The sequence below is a fragment of the Mustelus asterias genome, chromosome 12 (assembly GCF_964213995.1).
Source record: "Mustelus asterias chromosome 12, sMusAst1.hap1.1, whole genome shotgun sequence".
Lineage (NCBI taxonomy): Eukaryota > Metazoa > Chordata > Chondrichthyes > Carcharhiniformes > Triakidae > Mustelus > Mustelus asterias.
The window spans coordinates 99,991,316-100,016,660 of record NC_135812.1 but is presented as its reverse complement, the minus strand read 5'-3'; the positions used below and the strand labels follow the sequence as shown (position 1 = coordinate 100,016,660).

At 42.9% G+C, this 25,345-nt stretch overlaps 1 protein-coding gene across 3 annotated transcripts in view; it reads right to left on the bottom strand.

The window, feature by feature from the left end:
• rptor (regulatory associated protein of MTOR, complex 1) overlaps positions 1 to 25,345 on the bottom strand; it is a 440,065-nt gene that overhangs the window by 89,426 nt on the left and 325,294 nt on the right. For all 3 annotated transcript variants that reach the window (XR_013499184.1, XM_078225712.1, XM_078225713.1), the window contains exons 23-24: positions 17,840 to 18,026; positions 11,057 to 11,167 (exon numbers count right to left, since the gene is read on the bottom strand). Coding sequence is in view for 2 of the 3 variants with exons in the window: in XM_078225712.1 (XP_078081838.1) it covers positions 11,057 to 11,167; positions 17,840 to 18,026 (298 nt within the window). In the remaining variant the exon portion in view is untranslated. The remainder of the gene's footprint in view (positions 1 to 11,056; positions 11,168 to 17,839; positions 18,027 to 25,345) is intronic.

Sequence of the window (25,345 nt, the reverse complement as noted above, 5' to 3'; positions counted from 1 at the left end):
AGGTGATTTCAGAGTACATTTGTGTATCTAGTTATTATTTGCAATCCCCAGTCCAATACCTGACGTCAAGAAAGTCATAACAGGAGTGAGCGTGTTTTGTTTTGAGATCAAAATATAAATCAAGAATTTTCAACTTCTGGATTTTGCGAAATTACAAACAAGCTACCATATTCATCTCCCAACACTTGCACATCCAGATTTACATCATTCTCTGACTGCAGAGAGCAAAGAAAGAACTAAACATATTTATTTTACAGCCAAAAACATCCCTCAACTATCTTTCAAACGGAGACTTCTTCACCCTCAAACTCAGCATCCCACAGTAAGAAAGCAATTCTAAAAGGCTTGTTATCAATCCCACATGAAGTCTAGGGCATACCGCACAAAACACAAAATATTCCCAAAACAATATCTATTCGCGTACTCCCGGTCCTTCGCACGTTAGCTAATGCAAACCTCCAGAGCTGAAAGTGGGAGGAAAAAGTCTAACATGCTGCAAGGTTCCGGGCAATTAATATAAAATAAACACACTGTTTGTACAATATCTTTCATACACAAAGAGTCATCAAAAGGCATAGACAAAGAGATGCTAGCCTGCAAGAACACACAGAATGTACCTGAACTTATAGCACAAGAGGTTCAAATGAAGGAAAGAGACTAGATTTTCTTTCCCAGCCTTGTTCACAATAAAGCTTGCAAGAAACTCTGAGAAAAAATGTGAAAGAAGAAGCCAGCTATAACTTAATTATGACCCTCAATAGATCTTGGTGTGTACACAATTTCAACAGAACTTGGCCACTAAAACATAGTAAATCTCAAATGATAATGGCTCGAGACTTCTGGATAAGCACCCAGTAGATTCATTCCACTGCTTACTGCATGACTTTGTCAAACATAGAATCCCTACATTTGGCCCGTCGAGTCTGCACCGACTCTATGGCAAAGTATCTTACACAGGCCCATCCTCCTGTCCTATCCCTGTAACTCTGCGCATTTACCATGGCTAATCCACCTAATTTACACATCTTTGGACACTAAGGGGCAATTTTAGCTTGGCTAATCCACCTAGCCTGCACATCTTTGGATTGTGGAGGAAACTGGAGCATGTGGAGGAAACCCACGCAGACACGGGGAGGATGTGTAAACATCACATAGTCACCGAAGGCCGGAATCGAACCTGAGACCCTGGTGCTGTGAGACAGCAGTGCTAACCACTGTGCCACCCTTACAAGTTATTCATCACATGCTGAAATCACTGATGAACTTTACTTGCAAGAGAACAGCAAAATGAACTAGGGACAAAAAGAATTGTTTTAGCCCATGCAACTGCTTTTACACCATCTGGGATGAAAAGATTGCATGGGGGTGGTGTTCCAAAATTGTAAAGGCCATGTCCCATTACACACACAAGAATGCGGAGGGTGGTGAAATGAGTCACAATCACTGGAAATATAGCTTGATACCCAAAACCTGCTACAGCAATTGCTGCAAACACTTCAAAATAAACTCAGTTGTGTTTTTATAAACCTCGCCACTTAGAAAATCTGTTTGCAAGATGCTGGGCTAGGCATCATGCACTAAGGAAAGTACCACAGTAATCAACAGCTGTTTAAAAGTTAGGAAGTTGTGCAGCAATGGTAAGATTGAGCACCCTGTAACAAAATACGACAATAAAATACCGTGGCAATTTTTACAATATACAACGCCACATAACTCCTTTAAACAAAATCTCAACTAAAGCGTACGGGCTAATTCTTCATTTGTATGCATTAGGTTTGCCTTCCAAATGAGCTGTTAAACTGACCTGTCAGTTGTTTCCACTGGACGTATAAGATCCTGTGGCACTATGTCAAGGAGGAACAATGAAGATATCCCCAGTGCCCCAACCAATATTTAGCTAGCAATGCTAAAACACATTTAGTTTAATTCATTCATGGGATGTGAATGTCATTGCCTAAGCCAGCATTTGTTGCCCATCCCTACTTGCCCTTGGGAAGGTGGTGGTGAGCTGCCTTAGAATCATAGAAGCATCATAGAATCCCTACAGTGCAGAAGGAGGCCATTCAGTCCATCGAGTCTGCACTGATCACAATCCCACCCAGCCCCTATCCCTGTAGCCCCATGTATTTATCCTGCTAGTCCCCCTGATACTATGGGGCAATTTACCATGGCCAATCCACCTAACCCTTCTTGAACCACTGCAGTCCATGTGGTGTAGTCCACTCACAGAGCTGTTGCAGAAGGAGTTCCAGGATTTTGATCCAGTGAAGTGAAGCAATATATTTCCAAGTCAGGATGATGAGTGGTTTGGAGGGGGAATTCCAGGTGGTGCTTTGTCCTATGTATCTGCTGCCCTTGTGCTTCTAGGTGGTAGTGACTGTGGGTTTGGAAGGTGTTATTAAAGGAGTCTTGGTGAGTTCCTGCAGTGCCTCTTGTAGATGATGTACACGGCTGCCACAGCATATTACTGATGGAGAGAGTGAATGTTTTGGCATGGGGCACCAATCAAGTGGGTTGCTTTGTTCTGGATGGTGTCAAGCATCTTGAGTGTTGTTGGAGATGCACTCATCTAGACAAGTGGAGAGTATTCCATCTCACACCTGACTCGCGTCTTGTAGATGGTGGACAAGCTTTGGGAGTCAGGTGGTGAGTTAAACACTGCAGAATTCCTAATCCCTGACCTGTTCTTGCAACCACAGTATTTATATGGCTGTCCAGTTCAGGTTCTGGTCAATGGCAACCCCCAGGATGTTGATAGTGAGGGATTCAGCGATAGTAATGCCATTGAATGTCAAGGGGCAATGGTTAGATGGTCTCTTGTTGGAGATGGTCATTGCCTGGCATTTAAGTGGAAAGCAACATTCGTGCCACACATCAGCCCAAGCCTGGATATTGTTCAGGTCTTGCTGCATTTGGGCATGGAGTGCTTCAGTATCTGAGGAGACACGAATGGTGAACATTGTGCAATCATCAGCGAATATCCCCACTTCGATGATAGAAGTAAGGGCATTGATGTAACAGCTGAAGATGGTTGGCCTTAGGACACTATCTTGAGTAATGTCCTGGAGTTGAGATGATTGACCTGCAACTACCATCTTCCTTTGTGCTCTATGAGTCTAATCAGCGGACAGTTTTCCTCTAACTCTATTGACTCCAACCAGCAGAGAGTTTGCCCGGATTCCTATTGACTACAGCTTTGCTAGGGCTCTCGATGTCAAACACTGCCTTTCTCAAGGGCAATCACTGGTCATTAGCTGGTCATTTTCACAATTCTGATCTTGGGAGCTTGCTGTATGTAAATTGGCTGCCGCATTTCATCCATTACAACGGTGAACTTACTCCTAAGGTACTTTGTTGGCTGTAAAGCATTTTGTGATTCCTGAAATCAGGGAAGGCGCCGATAAATGCAAGTCTCTCGGTGTTTTTCTCTCTCAGCTTTTCATATCCCTTTGCTGAACATTTTTTACTGGTGAAAATAGAACACAGAGTTCTGTTTCGAAGAGGCAGGGCATGAAAAATCCAACAACTGGTATTTACGATGTAATTGAAAAGAAATGTTTACCATCTTAATAACGAGTACAAATTTTGTTTGGAACACAAATTTTACATCTTTTTATATAGGTGCAGCTATATAGGTAAAACTCCAGATTTACTGATCAAATAGGAAAAATATGTTTGTACAAAATAACCACCTTGCCTCCACAAGATGGATTACGTAATTAATGTTAGCAATTAAGTGAATAAGAAGTCAAATGTTTGTAGATCAAGTGCAGGATCAGACACTTCAACATCTTCTCTCGTTTAGTAGTATCTTATTTTTCATTAAAGTTTTTTTAAAGTTTATTTATTAGTGCCACAAGTAGGCTTACATTAACACTGCAGTGAAGCTACTGTGAAAATCCGCTGGTAGTCCCACTCCGGCACCTGTTCAGGTACACGGAGGGAGAATTTAGCATGGCCAATGCACCTAACCTACACATCTTTCGGACTGTGGGAGAAAACCGGAGTATCCAGAGGAAACCCACGCAGACACGGAGAGAACGTGCAGACTCCGCACGAACAGTGATCCAAGCCGGGAATTGAATGCAGAATGGCCCAGAATTTTCTATCTGCGTTGGAATCCCTATTCCCCAATCCAGATCACACAAAAGTTACTGACTTAGCTTCCTACGATTGTTCAGGCCCATATTCCAATGGAAAATCCTTCCATAGAATCTCTACAGTGCAGGAGGAGGCCATTCTGCCCATCGAGTCTGCACTGACCACAATCCCATCCCTGGCGCTGTGAGGCAGCAGTGCTAACCACTGTGCTATCGCGCCATTTAAATGTAAATGCAGAAAACTGAAGGAATGAATTCAAAATATCTTGCATACCTCAGAATGATTTAACTGGAAAAAAATCACCATTCAGTTAACAAAGCAATGGAGTCACTTGCTTGAACACAAGCGGGTCAATGCAAAATCTGTATGAACATGTCCAGCAGTGACATCACACTGGAGAAATAGCATGCTGTTCCCAAGGCTTTACATTATCAACAAACTTAGATTTGAGACAGTTTGATAAAATTGTATCAAAAATGCAACTGTGTCACAGTTTGAAAAAAATGTGGCGATTAAAGGAAGATTTCCAGCAGGATAGCCATAAGTTCTTTTGTGATAAAGTACAGGCCATTATTCAACTTTCCCTGAACTGTCCCCATAAAAGGGCTTGGACATTAATTGTAAAGTTTATTTATTAGTGTCACAAGTCGGCTTACATTAACACTGCAATGAAGTTACTGTGAAAATCCCTGAGTCGCCACTCTCCGGCGCCTGTTCGGGTACACGGAGGGAGAATTTAGCATGGGTAAATGCACCTAACCGGCACGTTTTTCGGACTGTGGGAGGAAACCCACGCAGACACGAGGAGAACGTGCAGACTCCTCACAGACAGTGACCCAAGCCGGGAATCGAACCCGGGGGGGTCCCTGGCGCTGTGAGGCAGCTGTGCTAACCACTGTGCTACCGTGCCTCCCATGGCTTGGACGTTAATTGTAAAGTTTATTTATTAGTGTTACAAGTAGGCTTACATTAACAATGCAATGAAGTTACTGTGAAAAAAGATGGTGCATTTCAGAATTATGGACTCAACATTCCTCATTTTGCTAAGAATGGGAGAAGGCTGGGTTCTGCACAGCAACAGATGAGCTGTTACAGAACTCACAGGGTCACATCATTTTTATTAGTGTGAACTCTGAGAATGTGGTTTTGTCAAGTGGCAACGAAAGAGTAGCAACTAATCTTGATGCACTTGTTATAACAATCCTTCTAATGCTTCTCAAGCAGCTTAATCAAAGTCTATTATGAACTAGTATAAGTATGGTCTGATCATTCAGCTTTGGACAGCACAGTTGCAAGTGTCTGAATACCAATCGCAAAAAAGCTCAATTAGCAACAAGGTTCCACAGTGGAGATAAGAATAGTCATGTGTAAACCATCACACATGAATACCAATCAACTATATCACAGAGAGGTGTTACAGGCACATCCAAACCTACTCTAAGTCTATGTCCGCAGGAATCGTTGGATAGAGGCAACTTTGGTCATTTCTCAACTCCCAGGCCTGGTTTGCTGAAGCCCACCATGGAATCACTGCCACTTGCGCTGTCGAGATTAGCACACAGCAAGCATTGAATGCCTGATGCTCCTGTCACAGGGGCCACATTTGATAAATTACTTGTATGCGCTACGATCAATCCTGAATGTTAGTTCTGATCCATAAAGAATGACTATGGTGAAGGATAAGGCGAGAGGAATTGATATAGCCGCCATGATTATAATTTACTTTCAAATGTCAAAACAATTGATTAGTTCCTTACAACACAACAGGGATCAATATGGACAGATTATTTTAAATTGCAACTTTATAGAGACCTGGAAATTTGATGCAAATTACTATATTTTATCTGTCAAGCAATATAAAACTTATGGAAAAAAGATGAATTCCTAAAATTAACTGAATCTCTGACAAATACTACTATCTCAAATCAATGTTTCATCCTGGAGCAGTTCAAATCTTTTGGAACAATACAATCTGATAACTTAATTATCTTTGAAGTCTCATTGTGCTATTTGTTTTTAAACAGAACTTGAAGCTTCTACTCTCCACACTGTCTCAGTAGAATTAATAAAATCCAAACTATGGAGAAGCTTTATGTCTTCTCATCTCAAGGTCTCGGGTGGAGCTGCCAACGTATTTTACCTGTTATCATTCTATTAGGCTATTTTCGTATTGATAACCCACAGCTTTGTTCCTTATTTTACATAGAATGTAAGCAAGATTAATGGGTCTCTTTCAGTGACATGAGATACAACCCAAATTGCTTATCACAAACTTCCACTTGTTCTACATCAATGGGGACAAAGTAGAAATGGTTGAGAGCTTCAGGTTTTTAGGTGTCCAGATCACCAACAACCAGTCTTGGTCCCCCCCATGACGACACTATAATTAAGAAAGCCGACCAACACCTCTACTTTCTCAGAAAACTAAGGAAATTTGGCAAGTCAGCTACAACTCTCGCCAACTTTTACAGATGCACCATAGAAAGCATTCTTTCTGGTTGTAACACGGCTTGGTATGGCTCCTGCTCTGCCCAAGACCGCAAGAAACTACAAAGGGTCATGAATGAAGCCCAGTCGATCACACAAACCAGCCTCACATCCATTGACTCTGTCTATACTTCCCGCTGCCTTGCGAAAGTAGCCAGCATAATTAAGGACCCCACTCTCTTCCATCTTCTTCCGTCGGAAAAAAATACAAAAGGCTGAGGTCACGTACCAACCGACTCAAGAGCAGCTTCTTCCCTGCTGCCGTCAGACTTTTGAATCGACCCACCTCGCACTAAGTTGATCTTTCTCTACACCCTAGCTATGACTGTAACACTACATTCTGTACTTTCTCCCTTTCCTTCTCTATGAACGGTATGCTTTGTCTGTACAGCACGCAAGAAACAATACTTCTCACTGTATGTTAATACATGTGACAATAATAAATTCAATCAAAAATCAAGGCCCTCACGTTTGCTCAGACGAGCTCTGTTTTGGGGAGAGGATGCTACTTGTATATTCTCTTGTGAATGCTCAGTGAAGAGCAGGTACCCTGCCAGTAGATAAAATGAGGGAATTTAATACATTCGGCCATGCTTCATTTTACCAGCATGCTATTTTGGAAAGGCATGTGTAAAGTGATGTGTTTTGATTTATCTCTAAATTGCATTTAATATAAACCTGTCGTCAAGTGCTCGGAATGGTCAAATGATTGATAAAATCATTCTGTACAGTGTTGCTCTCGCATAGCAACCCTCCTCCCCTGTTGGCAAGGAAAGGCGAACGCTGTGCAACAATTGGGAAGTCCAGTATTTCTGAGGCTAGTTTTATTCTGGATCAAAATAAAGAAATAAGCTCGAGCTTCTTTGTACCAGCGTGAAGTCTGGTTTATACTTTAGTTTTAAAGTGTCAACTTGAATGTGTGGAGCGACACCTTGTTTCCAAGCACCCGATGGTAGGTATCTTCCAATGCAAGAATGAGTCAGATTAAAATGGAAAATAAGGAACAAAGCTGGGAGTTATCAACACAAAAATAGCCTAATAACGAGTATAGAAATAGAGTTCTGTAAAATTGCCATTCAAATCTGTGAGAGTGTGGCCAAGTGGCCAACAGCCTAAGCAACTAGGCCCAACATAAAATTGGACACTCTAAATTAAACATTGCTAAACCGCAAGCAAGGTCTGATGGATGCGGACAGGCCAAGGTTACCACAGGTAAAAAGCCAACAGGGACCAGCCCAGACCTGTCTTGCATATTGAACAGAGGTGCCCGACTTTAACAATGGGAGAGTTGCTATGACCTGAAACCCACATGAGGTACTCAGCCAGAACAACAGAAACAGCCACAATGGACGTGTGAGAAATGGACGGCCAGGATGACCTGGCCTAACCTCATCGGGTGCTGTGACTCCCAGGCCGAAAGCCGGAGAATATTCCAGAAGGGCTCAGAGAGGGGGATAAAAACAGACATCTGGGGACGACCCCCAGCGAAGGCTTGTTGCGACCAGTGACGACAAGAAGACCAAGTTCATCTGCCGACGCAAGCTCAGCGAATTGAATCCAACAGCCCTGCCAAGTTCACCAGAGCAGGTAGTATATGTGTTTTCCAGGCTGTCAGCCTAATTTGGGGATAAGTTATGGAGCCGTTTCTTTAACTTGTAAGTGTTTTAAGTATGAGTCACAGTCCTTTATTTGTCTCAGAAAGAAAGAGCACCTGGGTAAAAGCGTTAGTGAGTAATATCTGGTCGAATGCCTGTGTAGAATATTTCACAGGCAACAAGAGAAATACTGTAAATATTGACTGGAAGTGCCTATAGAAATAATCTAATCAATATATAATCTCAGACTCTGGTCATTGCTATAGCTAATACCTAGCATCCATTAGCACTGATTTACAGTGTACAATGTTACACAGAATTGCCTGTGTAGCAGTTGCTACTCATTTTGTCAAGTAAATCAGTCCACTGAAGATTTGCTACTTAACTGCGAAGTAACTTGGATTATATCTATGCATGCCTCTTAATTGCTTTGTACCTAATCATCTTCAAATACTTCATCATCGACCTTCCTTCCATCATAAAGGTCAGAAGTGGGGATGTTCGCTGATGACTGCACAATGTTCAGTACCATTCCTGACTCCTCAGATATTGAAGCAATCTATACTCATCAAATGCAACAAGACCTGGACAATATCCACGCCTGGGCTGACAAGTAGCAAGTAACATTCACATCACACAAGTGCCAGGCAATGACCATCTCCAACAAGAGAAGATCTAACCATCGCCCCATGACTTTCAATGGCATTACTATCGCTGAATCCCCACTGTTAACATCCTGGGTGTTACAACTGATCAGAAACTGAACTGGACTAACCGTATAAATACTGTGGCTACTAGAGCAAGTCAAAGGCTAAGAATCCTGTGGTGAGTAACTCACCTCCTGATTCCCCATCTACAAGGTGCAAGTTAGGAGTGTAATGAAATGCTCTCTACTTGTCTGGATGAGTGCAGCTCCAACAACACTCAAGAAACCATCCAGAACAAAGCAGCACGCTTGATTGGTACCCCTTCCACAAACATTGAATCCCTCCTCCACCAACAAATAGTGGCAGCCGTGTGTACATTCTACAAGATACACTGCAGAACACACCAAGTTTCCTTAGGCAGCACCTTCCAAACCCACGACCACTACCATCTGGAAGAGCGGCAAGGTGGCACAGTGGTTAGCGCTGCTGTCTCACAGCGCCAAGGGCCCGGGTTCAATTCCAGCCTCGGGTGTCTGTCTGTGTGGAGTTTGCACGTTCTCAGTGTCTGCGTGGGTTTCCTCTGGGTGCTCCGGTTTCCTCCAACAGTCCAAAGATGTGCAGGTTAGGTGGGTTGGCCATATTAAATTGACACTTAATGTTAGGGGGATTAGTAATGTTAGGGGGATTAGTAATGTTAGGGGGATTAGTAGTGTTAGGGGGATTAGTAGTGTTAGGGGGATTAGTAGGGTTATGGGGATAGGGCCTGGGTAAGATTGTCATTGGTGCAGGCTCCATGGGCCGAATGGCCTCCTTCTGCACTGTTGGGATTCTATGATTCTATGACAGAGATACCTGGAACGCCACCAGCTAGAGGTACTCTTTCAAGTCACTCATCATCCTGACTTGGAAATATATCCTCGTTTCTTCACTGTTGCTGGGTAAATATCCGGGAACTCCCTCTCTAACAGCACTGTGGGTGTACCTTCACAGCAGGCATTGTAGTGATTCATGAAGACAGTTCTCCACCACCTTCTGAGGAGCAACTAGGAATGTGCAGTGATGTGCTGGCCTAGCCAGCTATGCCCACATCCCGTAAATGAAATTTTAAAAAATTGTAACCAACATTTGGTGCATAACTTGTGGCCTAGCTTCTTTCTTGATGATCTGGCAAAAGTTAATTTACTCACTCAACAGCATGAGGGTAACTTAATCAATAGTTAGTAAATTAAATTAGATTAAATCATTTTGCACTGTATATAGTGTAAACTTGTGAAAGGGCTTAAGCCTGTTACTTTCGATCCTGAAAGGTGTCCAGTCTATCTCAGATTACCCTGGAAAGGCAAGTTATCTCAAACATTGAAGCTATACGTGAAGCTAGCCATTTCACACTGCTACTACGCAGTAGCAACATAAGGGCATTTGCCACCAACAGGATTGTTCCATCAAATCAAAAAGACGTTATATCACAAATGGGCAATGTGGTTTAGGAATTACAGTGCCAGTGTGATGCTAGGTATGTAGGCCATACGTTCCAAAGTCTGGCAGATTGTATCAAACAGCATGTGCCTTCCTCTGTTCACAACGGGCAAAGCACAGACCATGCCCAACCAGCCTGTACTCGAGAAACTCAAAACCATATCCAACATCAGATGTGCTTCTATGATTGGACAACATTTGCTAAATAATCCTCAGTGTGCTAAAAATTACACTGACAACCAATTTAAGATAGTCAGTTGGGTTTGCAGTGTGGGGCATTTGCCTGCACTGGGATATAGATATATTAATGTACATGGGCCTGCTCTTTGCAGACAGAAAGAACATGTACACACACTGCACCTGTTTCAGCTGAAGAAAATAAGTGACAGCCATTCGCTGGTTCATTCCTCAGGGTAATATCTTGACCAGAGTAAAGCTGCCTGATTTAAATTTTCAAACAACACTTGGCAAATAACTGTCGGTTACTATTAACTGGTGCAGTCACCATGGCAACACCTCTACCAATCAGAATCCACATGCCAATCAGCACTACCTTCTCATAGAGTATAAACTTGTTGTTTCCCCGACATTGATTTTCTTGTATTTGTCCTGATGAATGCAAGCGAAAAGTTTCAACAAAATGTCTTTTAGCAGCAATACCCGAGTTCTGTACCACCAACGACTATTAATATTTTAATAATCAATTTATGATAATGTATAAATCAGAAAATCAATAGGTAGTTAAATTACCTTCATCACCGGCTGTGCAAAATATTTTGCGCTCCAATCACAGAAACCCGTTTGCATAGTTGTAGACATAAAACTTTTGTGCCCAACTCCATCCTCTGAATCTTCAACAGTCTGTAAACATAAAACAAATTTTAACTACACGGCAGACACATCACAATATCTTAGCTTGGGCATTTGCAAAATTTAAATTTTCACCATCCCATTTTAGTTTAGGCTATAGAAGAGTCAAAGACCTAACTGGTCGTGCAGTCCGAGCTGAACGATAAGATGTGCCACACACAATTGGGGGAAGCACATACGTCTGAGGCAGTGAATCTCCACCCAATATCCCTGAATCACTCCATGTCAAGAAAAAGATTCTACACATTCAGATTTCTTGCTAACATGTTTTGGAGACTATGACGTGGTGGCACAGTGGTTGGCACTGCTGCCTCACAGTACCAGGGACCCGGGTTCGATTCCCGGCTTGGGTCACTGTGTGTGTGGAGTTTGCACATTCTCCCCGTGTCTCCGTGGGTTTCCTCCGGTTTCCTCCCACAGTCCAAAGATGTGCGGGTTAAGTTGATTGGCCACGCCAAATTGCCCATAGTGTCCCGGGATGTGTAGGTTAGAGGGATTAGGGGCGTAAATGTGTGAGGTTATGGGGATAGGGCCTGGGGTGGGATTGTTATCGGTGCAGACTCGATAGGTCGAATGGCCTCCTTCTGCACTATAGAGTTTCTATGATTTCCTGTCATTTCAGTAACACAGTTGACCACAAGAAAGAACTGCAACATACAAACCCTTTGACTTTGAAAGATATAATGACAGAGTACAGCCTAATAAAAAGGCAAGCTTGCACCTTCAGCTGAATTCAAAGCAAGTTTTGCAGCAGGAGTGAACAAAATCTCACCTCATCACATTAAAAACAAAATCGATAACGACAATTTAAAGAGAGGAGGAAATAGTGAATTTGCAAATGAAACCAGAAAGAGAAACATCAACAGCAGGTCGATTAGCCGTGAAAGAGAGAGAAAGGTTAATACACAGGGTTTGGCCCTTCAGGAGATCCTTTAAGTGCTGACTGCCCTTCTCTGCATTTCCATCCAGTATTGTACCCCTTTCTTCTAAAGGTATATTTTAGACATTTAACCCAACAAACTGTATCATTTAAAGAAATGTAAATTTCCTGGTATTTATGGGGTCCCTCTGTAGTGAGCTGCAATCACAATCTTCAGTGTACAGCAATAAGTATGCTGAAGGATTATTGGAAGATACAGAAGAAGAAAACGCAGATTGTGTGGAACTTAACGTGAAGCATCTACTCACTTCGATAAGTGTTAATTATGTTTAAAAATCATAACAGAAATTTGGGGATATGAAACACCCTAAAGAAGATTAAGTGCTGCTAACATAGAATCACAGAATCCCAACAGTGCAAGAGGCGGCCATTCAGCCCATCAAGTCTGCACCGACTCTCCGACAGAGCATCTTACCCAGGCCCTTTTCCCTGCAACCCCTACATAACCTACGCAACCTTCCAATAAGCAACATGGTAGAAGGAAAATCAGATTTCTTTAAACAATGAAAGCTGGAAATGAAGACATCAGCCCTGGCTCAGGGGGAGCATGTCTGTCTAAGTCAGAAAGTAAGAAGTTTCACAACACCAGGTTAAAGTCCAACAAGTTAATTTGGTAGCAAACGCCACAAGCTTTCGGGGCCTTGTGAGTGGGAATTCTGTTCACAAACAGGACATATAAAGACACAAACTCAATTTACAGAATAATGGTTGGAATGCGAATACTTACAGCTAATCAAGTCTTAAAGGTACAAACAATGTGAGTGGAAACCTGGTTCCATCTGGTGGTGATCTTTAACCTGGTGTTGTTAAACTTCTTTCTGTGTTTAGCCCAGTCCAACACCGGCATCTCCACATCATGAGTCAGAAAGTCACAGGTTCAGGCCGCACTCCAGAGGTCTGTGTACATAGTCGAAACCGACACCGAGGGAGTACTGAACTAATTGCAAGTACCACTTTCAAAAAAGGCACTGAATGCCCTCTCAATAAGTTGCAGAAGAGTCCCACAGCACTATCTGAAGAGAAGGAACTGAACTCTCTTGATGCCCTGGCCAACACTTATCCCTCAAACCATAGTCCAAACAAATGATCTGGTCAATTATAGTAAGAAGTCTCACAACACCAGGTTAAAGTCCAACAGGTTTATTTGGTATCATGAGCTTTCGGAGCGCTGCCCCTTCTCCACCTTGTGCTACCAAATAAACCTGTTGGACTTTGACCTGGTATTGTGAGACTTTTTACTGTGCCTATCCAGGTCCAACACCGGCATCTCTACATCCTGGTCAATTATATTGTTGTTGTTTGTGGTATATGTGCAAATTGACTGCTACGGTTCCTACATTACAACGATATTCATTGGCTGCAAAGTGCTATTAGACTTCCTGAGGTTGTGAAAGATGATTTATAAATGGCAGCTCTTGCAACCTTGGCACTTCTCAAGAGGAACTCTATTCAAGTGTAGTACTCTTTTAGATAAATGGCATAGCAAGAATATTAAGCTTGCCACTGACTAACACCAAGTGTCCCTTGAATTAATGAGCTGATAACATATAATAATAGACATCTTGGGTATCTTGGGATAATTGCCGATATAGAATGTTAAGTTTTATCTACCCATTTACTTTTATTCTCCGATAGGAATGCTCAAAGATATAGTTCCTTTGGGTTTCTTACATTTGACATGGAACACAGCACAGCCATTATCACAGCCAGCATAAATAAGTCACCTTTGTTAATTCTGGCTGATTGCATAAAGAACTTTTCTGGCCCTTTTCTGATTCAAAGAGGGTTACAACGATGCACAAATGATTCTCCACATTATATAAAAAAAAATGAATATATGTATTTTGTAGTTGGCTAAGAGGTATCTATATTAAGAACAAAGAAAATTACAGCACAGGCACAAGCCCTTCGGCCCTCCAAGCCTGCCTGAATTAAAACCCCCTACCCTTCCAGGGACCATATCATTCTATTCCCATCCTATTCATGTATTTGTCCAAATGCCCCTTAAAAGTCACTATTGTATCTGCTTCCACTACCTTCCCCGGCAGCGAGTTCCAGGCACCCACCACCCACAAAAAAAAACTTGCCTCATACATCTCCTTTAAACCTTGCCCCTCGCACCTTAAACCTATGCCTCCTTGTAAATGACTCTTCCACCCTGGGAAAAAGCTTCTGACTACCCACTCTGTCCATGCCCCTCATAATCTTGTAGGCTTCTATCAGGTTGCTCCTCAACCTCTGTCGTTCCAGTGAGAACGAATCAAGTTTCTCCAATTTCATAGCATTAGTCCACGGAGAAATGTCCTTAGCAACCCAAGTTGACATGTTTCATCAGTGCCACTAAGAAAGCGTCCGCTGATAACCAAGATCAGTATGGTTGAGTTTTATTATCTTAACAAGTACACAATATTCTGATTAAATTACATGCGAATTACAGCGGTTGTTGCAACCAATGGCTTTTGTGGAAATAGAGATTTGCTAGCATTCTTTAAGACCTACCATCACTTTCCTGATTTGTTTCTTAATGAATGTAATTAGCTCTGACTATTAATTTAACTTTCAACTTGACTTTCTTTTATCAAATGGAGTTTTGAGCTCTCACTTAAGTTTCAATGTTTGGAACAGTCAAATTTAGTAATTGGAATACAAAATAGATCTCCTTGTTTCCTGTTTGTAATCACTATTGGGGTGGAGGAGCCAAGCAGGGCAGACGCACGTTATTTTCATCATAGTTACATCAGACAAGATAATGCAGTTATATATCAAAGCACAGGACGCTTGCCAGAAAAAAATAGGTTGTCAAAGATTTCTGTATTTCAGTATCTCTAAGGGAAAGCAAGCTTTTTCAGCAAAGCACTCCTCAGACATTTCTGCTTAATCAGAACTATGTACAGAGTAATAAATAGCTCTCAAGCCATTTGCTTTTCAGAGTAATCTGTACTGCTGTCAATTTAAAAAATACAAACATTACACAGTTGACACAAAGTAAAAGATTGTAACATTATCTCAGCTGAAGGAATAAAATAAATGATTCATCTGAGGTGATGCTTGTTCTCAACAGGAATTTAGTTTAATCATTGAGAGGAGGAGAAGGATAGGCATATTGAAGGTAGCTGCCTGTGTTACTGATAGTGATTTCAAATCATACTTCTCGTTTGCAGCCAAATATCACAGCACTCAAAATGCCACCAAGATAGATCTGGAATTCACTCGAGTCAGCCTTTCACTGCAAAGCCCACCCCTCGCACATTGTCCACCTCTGTCCCTGGCTCAACCCATCTACTTTTGTTACCTGAAGCTACATGCCAGTGCTCTCCTGGTCAACCTCCCATCTTCAAGCCTCCATATCGCCCAGCTCACCCAAAACTCTGCTCCTGTACCTTAATCCGCACCAAGTTCGGCTCCCCAGGAACGTCCGAGCTCGCTGACCCCATACTGACTTCCAGTCTTTGAATTTAAAATTCTCAAACTTGTACTCAAATCCCTCCACGATTTAATCCCTCCGTATCTCTACTACCTGCCCCAGCATTACTAATCCTCCAACAGGTTTGCGTTCCTCTGTGAATCCCACACTCCCTTCACCCCACCATGGGCAGTCGTACATTCAGCCATCTAAGCACTAAGCTCAGGAATTCCTTCCCTGAATCTTTCTTCCTTTACACCGTTATTATCTCTGAGAACTCGCTAAGAACCTACCTCTTTAGCCAATCTTTTCATGGTGGCACAGTGGTTAGCACTGCTGCATCACAGCGCCAGGGACCCGGGTTCGATTCCCGGCTTGGGTCACTGTCTGCGGAATCTGCACGGTCTCCGTGTCTGCGTGGGTTTCCTCCAGGTGCTCTGGTTTCCTCCCACAGTCCGAAAGATTGTGCTGGTTAGGTGGACTGGCCATGCTAAATTCTCCCTCAGTGTACCCGGACTGGCGACTAGGGGATTTCACAGTAACTTCATAAGAACTTAAGAACTAGGAGCAGGAGTAGGCCATTTGGCCCCTCGAGTCTGCTCCGCCATTCAGTAAGATCATGACTGATCTTTTTGTGGACTCAGCTCCACTTATCCGCCCGCTCACCATAACCCTTAATTCCTTTACTGTTCAAAAATTTATCTATCCTTGCCTTAAAAACATTTAATGAGGTAGCCTCAACTGCTTCACTGGGCAAGGAATTCCACAGATTCACAACCCTTTGTGTGAAGAAGTTCCTTCTCAACTCAGTCCTAAATCTGTTTCCCCTTATTTTGAGGCTATGCCCCCTAGTTCTAGTTTCACCCGCCAGTGGAAACAACTTCCCTGCTTCTATCTTATCTATTCCCTTCATAATCTTATATGTTTCTATAAGATCTCCCCTCATTCTTCTGAATTCCAATGAGTATAGCTCCTGTCTACTCAGTCTCTCCTCATAAGCCAACCCTCTCAACTCTGGAATCAACCTAGTGAATCTCCTCTGAAACCCCTCCAATGTCAGTATATCCTTTCTCAAGTAAGGAGACCAAAACTGTACATAGTACTCCAGGTGTGGCCTCATCAGCACCTTATACAGCTGCAACATAAGCACGCTGTTTTTAAACTCCATCCCTTTAGCAATGAAGGACAAAATTCCATTTGCCTTCTTAATTACCTGCTGCACCTGCAAACCAACTCCTTGAGATTCCTGCACAAGGACACCTAGGTCCCTCTGCACAGCAGCATGCTGCAATTTTTTAACCATTTAAATAATAGTCCATTTTGCTGTTATTCCTACCAAAATGGATGACCTCACATTTACCAACACTGTACTCCATCTGCCAGACCCTCGCCCACTCACTTAGACTATCTATATCCCTTTGCAGACTTTCAGCGTCCTCTGCAAACTTTGCTCTTCCACCCATCTTAGTGTCATCTGCGAATTTTGACACACTACACTTGGTCCCCAACTCCAAATCATCCATGTAAATCGTAAACAATTGCGGTCTCAACACTGATCCCTGAGGCACACCACTAGTCACTGATTGTCAACCAGAAAACACCCATTTATCCCCACTCTTTGCTTTCTGTTAGTTAACCAATCCTCTATCCATGCTAATACATTACCCGTAACACTGTGCACCTTTATCTTATGTAGCAGTCTTTGGCGCGGCACCTTGTCAAATGCCTTCTGGAAATCCAGATACACCACATCCACAGGTTCCCCATTATCCACTGCACATGTAATGTTGTCAAAGAATTCCACCAAATTAGTCAAACATGATCTGCCCTTCATGAATCCATGTTGCGTCTTCCCAATGGGACAATTTATATCCAGATGTCTCGCTATTTCTTCCTTGATGATAGATTCAAGCATTTTCCCTACTACAGAAGTTAAGCTAACCGGCTTATAGTTACCTGCCTTTTGTCTACCTCCTTTTTTAAACAGTGGCATCACATTTGCTGTTTTCCAATCTGCGGGAACCACCCCATAGTCCAGCGAATTTTGGTAAATTACCACTAGTGCATTTGCTATTTCTCCCGCCATCTCTTTTAGTACCCTGTTCATTGCAGCGTTAATGTAAGCCTACTTGCAATTAATAAATAAACTTTACTCTTACTTTACTTTTAGTCATCCTCTGTGCTGTCATTTCCTTCTTTGGTGTGCCAGTTTACTTAATTAGAATCATAGAATCCTACAGTGCAGAAGGAGGCCATTCGGTCCATCTAGTCTATTCAGTAAAAGATTCTTGAGAGTTATGTAATCCAACTGATTCCTTACCTGATCTGGCCCTTTATCGAACATCTTCCGTGTTCGGGAAAACTGGTGGGAGTGTGGAGTGTACTGCACCCCCCCAGTGGCACCGGTTCCTGGCCGTGGCGTTGTTGATATATCTCTAGGTCCTGTCTGTTTACTCACATCATTGGTTAGACTGGAACTACTTGTACTGGGTATGGGAGGTGACCCTCTGAGACAGAAAGAAAAAGATTTAAGTTGAGAGAGAATATTCTGCAAATGATAACACTTACCTGCATGGAAGTAACCTTACGACTACTACCTGCTATTTAATGAAAATAAGAAACGGCAACGCTCAAATGTTTAATGAATTAGCTGTGTCAGGTTTAAAAGAAGAGAGTCTTGACCCACCATGTCGCCAGCAAGTCTACAACAGCTATAAAGCAGGGAGGCAAGTGGAGCAGCGGGGCACCATTCTCTCTGCTTTGTGCCAACAATGTGGGCTAATCAGCATCTCAGGGAAGCTCATGCTGCTGCAACAGTGTGATAGTCCCATTTCCCACAGCAGTAATCGCTTGTGATCTTTTTGTGCAAGCAAACTAGCTTGTGCCAAGTTAGAACTCTGAAGTCTACGGCCACTAGGAATCGGGCTGAGACTGCTCAAGTCCCATTACACACAAACCTTTACAGCAAGTGAGCAACAAAGATCTTTACTCTTTCCTGCGAGTTGGATCTGAAGCTAGGTGCTAGCAGTGAAAGGGTAGTGTCTTAACCGACTGCATGGATTAGACCTCTAGGAAATTGCGCACATGCCAATTCAGACTGGTTATTTTATGAGGCTAGAACATGTGATTATGAGGAAATTGCATAATATTAGTTGAGGGTGGCACAGTGGTTAGCACTGCTACTTCACAGCGCTAGGGACCTGGGTTCAATTCCCGGCTTGGGTCACCGTCTGTGCAGAGTCTGCACGTTCTCCACGTGTGTGTGTGTGTGAGTTTCCTCCCACTGTCCGAAAGACGTGCTGGTTAGGTGCACTGGCCATGCTAAATTCTCCCTCAGTGTACCCGAACAGGCGCCGGAGTGTGGTGACTCGGGGATTTTCACAGTAACTTCATTGCAGTGTTAATGTAAGCCTACTCGTGACACAAATATGTAAAAAAAAAGACGTGTGTCATTAAAGCTTGAAAAGGCATGAAACGGATGTTTTAAACTTTGCAGACTACATTCAAACTCATGAACAAAAGAACTGATATCATTTATTTAATATAAATGAAACAAATAAATCTTGGGAGCGAAGTTAATAAGGTGCGAGAAAAAAATAGATTTGAGGGGGAAAAATACACCAGGCTCTCATTGCTGTCAACAACTCTTTATAGGAAGTTCCTTCAAAGAAAAAGATGCATTTCAGAGCATCTTAATCTTGCGTTTAAGAAACATTTTAACGAGCTACGCCTTCATTCAGCGTAATGAATGTTATATAGGCAAACAGAACATCATTGCATTTGGTTCCAGGGACTGTGTGTTTTGAATTTATCTCCAACACTACAGGAATGGGGATACCACAAAACAGTATCTCGCCCAAATGTAATACTGAAATATGAAACATCCTTTCAATATTACAGACAACTCAATTCCAGCGGGCTTAAATGTGGAAGTGATGAACTTAATAAACTACATAACATCTCTGAAATAGCCACAGGCACACGTCCGAGAGGATTCACTTGGAATCTTATGTACATCAAATATCAACTCTGAAGCTAGGGCAGAGTTCCCAAGTAATGATTAACAGTTACTTTGTTGTCCAGGGGATCCAGCACGCATCAAGATTAATTTCATGAATTCATACTTCCATAACTCCCATCGGCGTGATGGTTTAAATGTTTAAGTGCGAATCTAAAATCCTGGTCCTAAATTATTTAATGAGTGCACTATACCTAGCTACTGTCAATTAGCTTTCCTTTTGTCACCTAGCCAAATGAACTAATTTTGTTCTGTACTCAGGATGACAACGTTCTTTGCTTTTTCATCAAATACTTGGAAGGGATAAGTTAAAGCGATTAAACAGAAAGGTCACGTTTGCAGGTTTCTCCCTTGTCAATGTGGTTGCATAAAGAACATACACGCTTGATGGCACTGAACTGGGGCAAACCCCATAATAACCAATTCAAATTATTTTTCAAATCATCACCTACACAAGTCAGAGACATCAGAAAACAAAAGAGTGCTCACAAACAATTCCTATTCATTGACTTGTTTTGCCAGATCATACACCATCATAATAACCATATCCGGTGAGACAGGCGTTTTGCACAATCCAACGCCACCGGCATTGTAATTTTAAGCTACTTTCCTTGTCACTGCCTTGATAAACCTGTTATTTCTTGGTAACGCACAACTCCCTCAACAATGGAGCATCTGAATTCCAGCCTACAACAGGACCTGCACTGACTAGTGGCAGGCAAAAGCATGCAATGGCCATCACAAATAAGAGAAATCTCCATCGTCTCCTTTTAATCTTAAACAACTGCACCATTAATGGATTCTTCATCACCAATTCCTTAATGATCACCTCTGACCAGGGAGTGATCCTTAGGCTTAGTGGAGTACTCTCATCTCCAAGTCAGAGGCTAGAATTTTACACGCCCGTCCAGAGGGGAGTAGGCTTACAGGCAGGGGAGTGGGAGGGAGCGGCAGGAGTGGTGGTAAGGTCCTGTGCTCCCTAAAACTATACGTTTCGAGCTGAAGGAAAGGAGCACTGCTTTATTTAGCTATGATTTGACTTTTTTGATTTCTTATTGTCAGATGTATTTTATACAGTGAAAAGTATTGTTTCTTGCCCGCTATACAAAGCATACCATTCATAGAGAAGAAAAGGAGACAGTGCAGAATAAAGAACAAAGAACAATACAGCACAGGAACAGGCCCTTCGGCCCTCCAAGCCCACGCCGCTCCCTGGTCCAAACTAGACCATTCTTTTGTATCCCTCTATTCCCACTCCGTTCATGTGGCTATCTAGATAAGTCTTAAACGTTCCCAGTGTGTCCGCCTCCACCACCTTTCCCGGCAGCACATTCCAGGCCCCCAATGTAGTGTTACAGTCATAGGAAATGAGAAACAGGCAAAAAAACTAATGAACGAAAAGAGGGGACTAACGAGTAAATAGCGATCACAACATACTTAGAAAAAGTGAAGAGGGAAGATTCAGGGTGTTGGATGGAAAAAGCAAGGAGGGACTCTGCCCAAGTTAACCAATCAGAAAAGTTAGCAAACAGGTTGCCATGTCAGTAGGGTGAAATTTCCAAGGCATGATGTTTAACAAACTTATGAGAGGTTTCTGAAAATTGACTGACTGGAGAAAGGAAACAGTTGATTTGTGTGTGTACTGATTTTCAGATGGTGTCTTGCAAGAGGATTGCTGGAGAAAGGCAAATGGCGGCATGGCTAGAAAGTTGGTTGATAGACAGGAAGCGGAAAGTTATGGTAGATGGGTCCATTCCTGGGTTAGTGTCCAGTCCACTTTTGTTTGTGGTACATAAATACTGGGATTCTACTACAATGTGGGAGCTCAACATAACATGGGTCCATCAAGGACCCAAAACATCTCATAAAAATTATGATTTCACAACGTATTTCAGAACATCAAGTATAAATGTCCCACAAGTGATTTCAAATCAGTCAATGAGATGACAGTCTTGTGACTGAGTATCATAGAATCCCTACAGCGCAGAAGGAAGCCATCTGGCCCATCGAGCCTGCACCGACAATAATCCCACCCAAGCCCTATCCCCGTAACCCCACATATTCACCCTGCTAATCCCCTGGCAATTTAGCATGGCCAATCAGCCTAACCCCCTCATCTTTGGACTGTGGGAGGAAACCGGAGCACCTGGCGGAAACCCACGCAGTCACGGGGAGAACGTGCAAACTTCATGCAGACCGTCACCCGAGGCTGGAATCAAAACCGGGTCCCTGGTTCTGAGAGGCAGCAATGCTAACCACTGTGCCGCCGTGCCGCCCACATCAGTTTTCTCTGTATTAATACTGGTCAAACCTACCCATATAACAGTCAAATCAAAATCACATCCTGAATCAAGCAGCAGAAAATCTTACACCATTGTCTAAAAGCTGATAATCATCACTCAAATCAAGAAAGGTGCTATGCAAGCATCTGTTTTGCGGGGGGGGGGGGGGGGGGGGGTCGCTGAATCAACACTTTATGAGTGGTCTGAAGATGGAGAAGTTGAGAAGGATGTTGATGGCAGTGGATGAAGACTGCCAAACAAGAAAGGAAGCTTGAAATGCCAAAAACACATCCCTTGCCAATAGTGTATACATGTGGTTGATCCAGCAGAGGGCATAATGATATCCAAGCCAATTATTTGGGTTAAGGCCTTTGTGGCAAAATGGAAATACCAATGTTCCTGCAGTGTTCACAGCCAGCAAAGGATGGTTAGCAAAGATCAGGAACCAACATAGTATTTTGAGAGTTACTTAAAAGTAACTTGAACAAGGGCCCATGGAGACAATGCAATATAATTTCCTGCTGAATTAAAGTCTTTACATGAAAGAGCATACAATGACAAACAAGTGTACAACTCCGAAGACAGAGTCCTGTACTACAAGATATCACCAAAGAAGAAATAACACCAACAAAATGTTTGGAAATAAATTAAGATTGACGGTCCTCCTTTGCTGCAAAGAAGCTCCACAAGCTGACAACACTTGGTTTGGGGGGGGGGGGGGGTTGTGTGTGTGCGTGTGGCAGCGGGGAATGGGGGGCCCAGCGGGGAATGGGGGGGCCCAGCGGGGCTGGTGGGAGAGCGGAGATGACATGGCAGCTTGCCTGAAGAACTTTAACACAAATGAGGGAACCTCTGTGTGTCGTCATTCCTGGCAAGAAGTGACCAACTGTATTAAAAAACTCCTGGAGACAAGCCTAAGTAGTTCATTCACGATGGAAATCAACAGCGCTGTCATGAAGGATTTCAAAGTTTGAAAATGAAATACTTCAAAGTAAAAGAACTGTGGACTACAACAGATTCAATGCCCACACTCTAAACAACATCAGCTCCATACTTGTATACTGAGGACATCAATGTCTGGCTGAATATCAACATCCAAGAAGCTACCAACGAGATGATATCATCAATGGTTAGCACTGCTGCCTCACAGCGCCAGGGACCCAGGTTCGATTCACGGCTTAGGTCACTGTCTGTGTGGAGTTTGCACATTCTCCCCGTGTCTGTGTGGATTTCCTCCAAATGCTCTGGTTTCCTCCCACATGCCAAAGATGTGCAGGTTAGGTGGATTGGCCATGCCAAATTGCCCCTTAATGGCAGGGGGACCAGCTACGGTAGATGCATGGGGTTATCAGGATAGGGCTTGGGGGAGGGGAGGGGGGGGGGAATTGTGGTCGGTGCAGATTCGATGGGCTGAATGGCCTCCTTCTGCATTGTAGGGATTCTATGATCCTAGGTGATTAAATGCTGTCCAATGTAACAGATCCAAACCCTCAAGATGTCCAGCAAGCTGAAGATAAAGATAATAGTGCCAAGCCCAAGTCACTGCCACAAGTCATCCATTACCCAAAGGGATCGCTAAGTTTGTTGTAATTCAGTGAAAAATCAACTAATGCAAAACCTCTGAACATCCTCCACGAAGCAAAGACAGAGGCAAGGAGTAAATGTTAAAAATTACTGATTTCAGTCCAGTGTGTCCATCGTTCAATAACGACCAATTATGCACGCCATATTCACATTTCTGTTATCAGAAGTAATAAAAGTTACTTTATTTTTTTGCTTATCTTATTATTTCCGACTATAAGCTTGGGAGTTTTTGAAAGGATCTTGTTGAAATCTGGGTGCACCTATCATGTGGACGGTGTTATTGTGTGGGCCTGGTACAGATGGTTCCAACTTGAACAGAGAACAAACACTTGACATGATTTTTAATTTCTTTCGAAATAGCTGGCACAGGCGTGGAAGGATCAAACTGTTGTCTTCTATGCTGTATACCTCCATGGTTCCACAATAATGATGGTCAATTTATGGATTAAAACGTTCAGCTATTCATTTTGTTACCATTTCATGCAAGCCATATAGTACAGATAGTACTTTAACAAACTTCTGTATTACAATCAATGTTCCTTCAAAGGTCCACAGTAACCCAAAAGTTTCCTTTAAATCACCAAGACTGCATAAAACAATATTCGAGGGGCAGCACAGGAAGAAATTGTCTGCACATTCAGAAATAAATCACAGGGAACATAGATTACAACCCATTTTTCAACAGCACAATATGATAATCATTAATGTCAAATGTTTCAGCAAAGTTAAAGGAGTTAATGAAGGAACTGTTTTAAAAAAGTGCTGGTTAATAATGGTATCCCGAGACCGGAGGCAGGGGGCTGGTTAGGTCAGCTGGGGAGGCAGCATCTGTGTGAATCAGAACAACGGCAACAGTACAGGTTCAACTCCCGTTCTGGCCGAGGTAGACTTGGAATCTGTCTCCTCGCTCTGCTCCCGAGAGTGGAAGGCAATGGCAAATCACCACGGACAAAAACAGCTGCCAAGGTAGAGGCTCAGGATGAAGCATCAGGAGACTAAGAGCCAACAATCTGCCTTCAGGCTCGCAACACGAGTGAAGGCCGGAGGTGAGGCTCCAAATGCTTTAATTGCTCCTAAAATGAAATACACTCTCGGGTTGTAGTCAGTCATTTGCTTTGTTTCACTATCAGTCATATTGTGAGTTTATGATGCCACAAGATTAATGTAACTATTCAGTTTATCCAAATAGTTTCCCATCCATGCAGATTCACAGTGGAAATCTTGTAAAAAAGGCTTTGGAAAAGTACAATGAACTGCTAAGCCGATTCACCAAATATTGATGTGTCTTTATAGATACATAATCATTGTCTACAGGGCTTGGCCAGAACTAGATCTTGGAATAGAACAGGCTGGATGGGCCAAAACCCAGATATTGAGGATTCTGCTTTAGTCAAGCAGACTGAATGAAGCACCAGATCATAGAATCATAGAATCTCTCCAGTGCAGAAGGAGGCCATTCGGCCCATGGAGTCTGCACGGACCTCAATCCCACCCAGGCCCTATTCCGTAACCCCACATATTTACTCTGCTAATCCCCCATGACACCAGGGTCAATTTATCATCACCAGTCAACCTAACCCGCACATCTGTGGGAGGAAACCAGAGCACCCGGAGGAAACCCACGCAGACACAGGAAGAATGTGCAAACTCCACACAGACAATGACCCAAGGCGGGAATCGAACCCGGGTCCCTGGCGCTGTGAGGCAACAGTGCTAACCACTGCACCACCATGCCGCCCTCGTCATGGTGCTTCATAAATTTCACTTAATTCCAGTGTACCTCTGGTGAGCTTGTTTGTAGCGATTCGAAGCGCACAGTTTCTAACTTATCAATATCTATTGATTGCGGCTGCAGCTTCTCTCGACCTTTCTCTGCTGATCAACCTTTGTGCTTCTCTCTCAACTTATTTTCCTTCCAGGTAGGAATCGGCACATGGGGCAG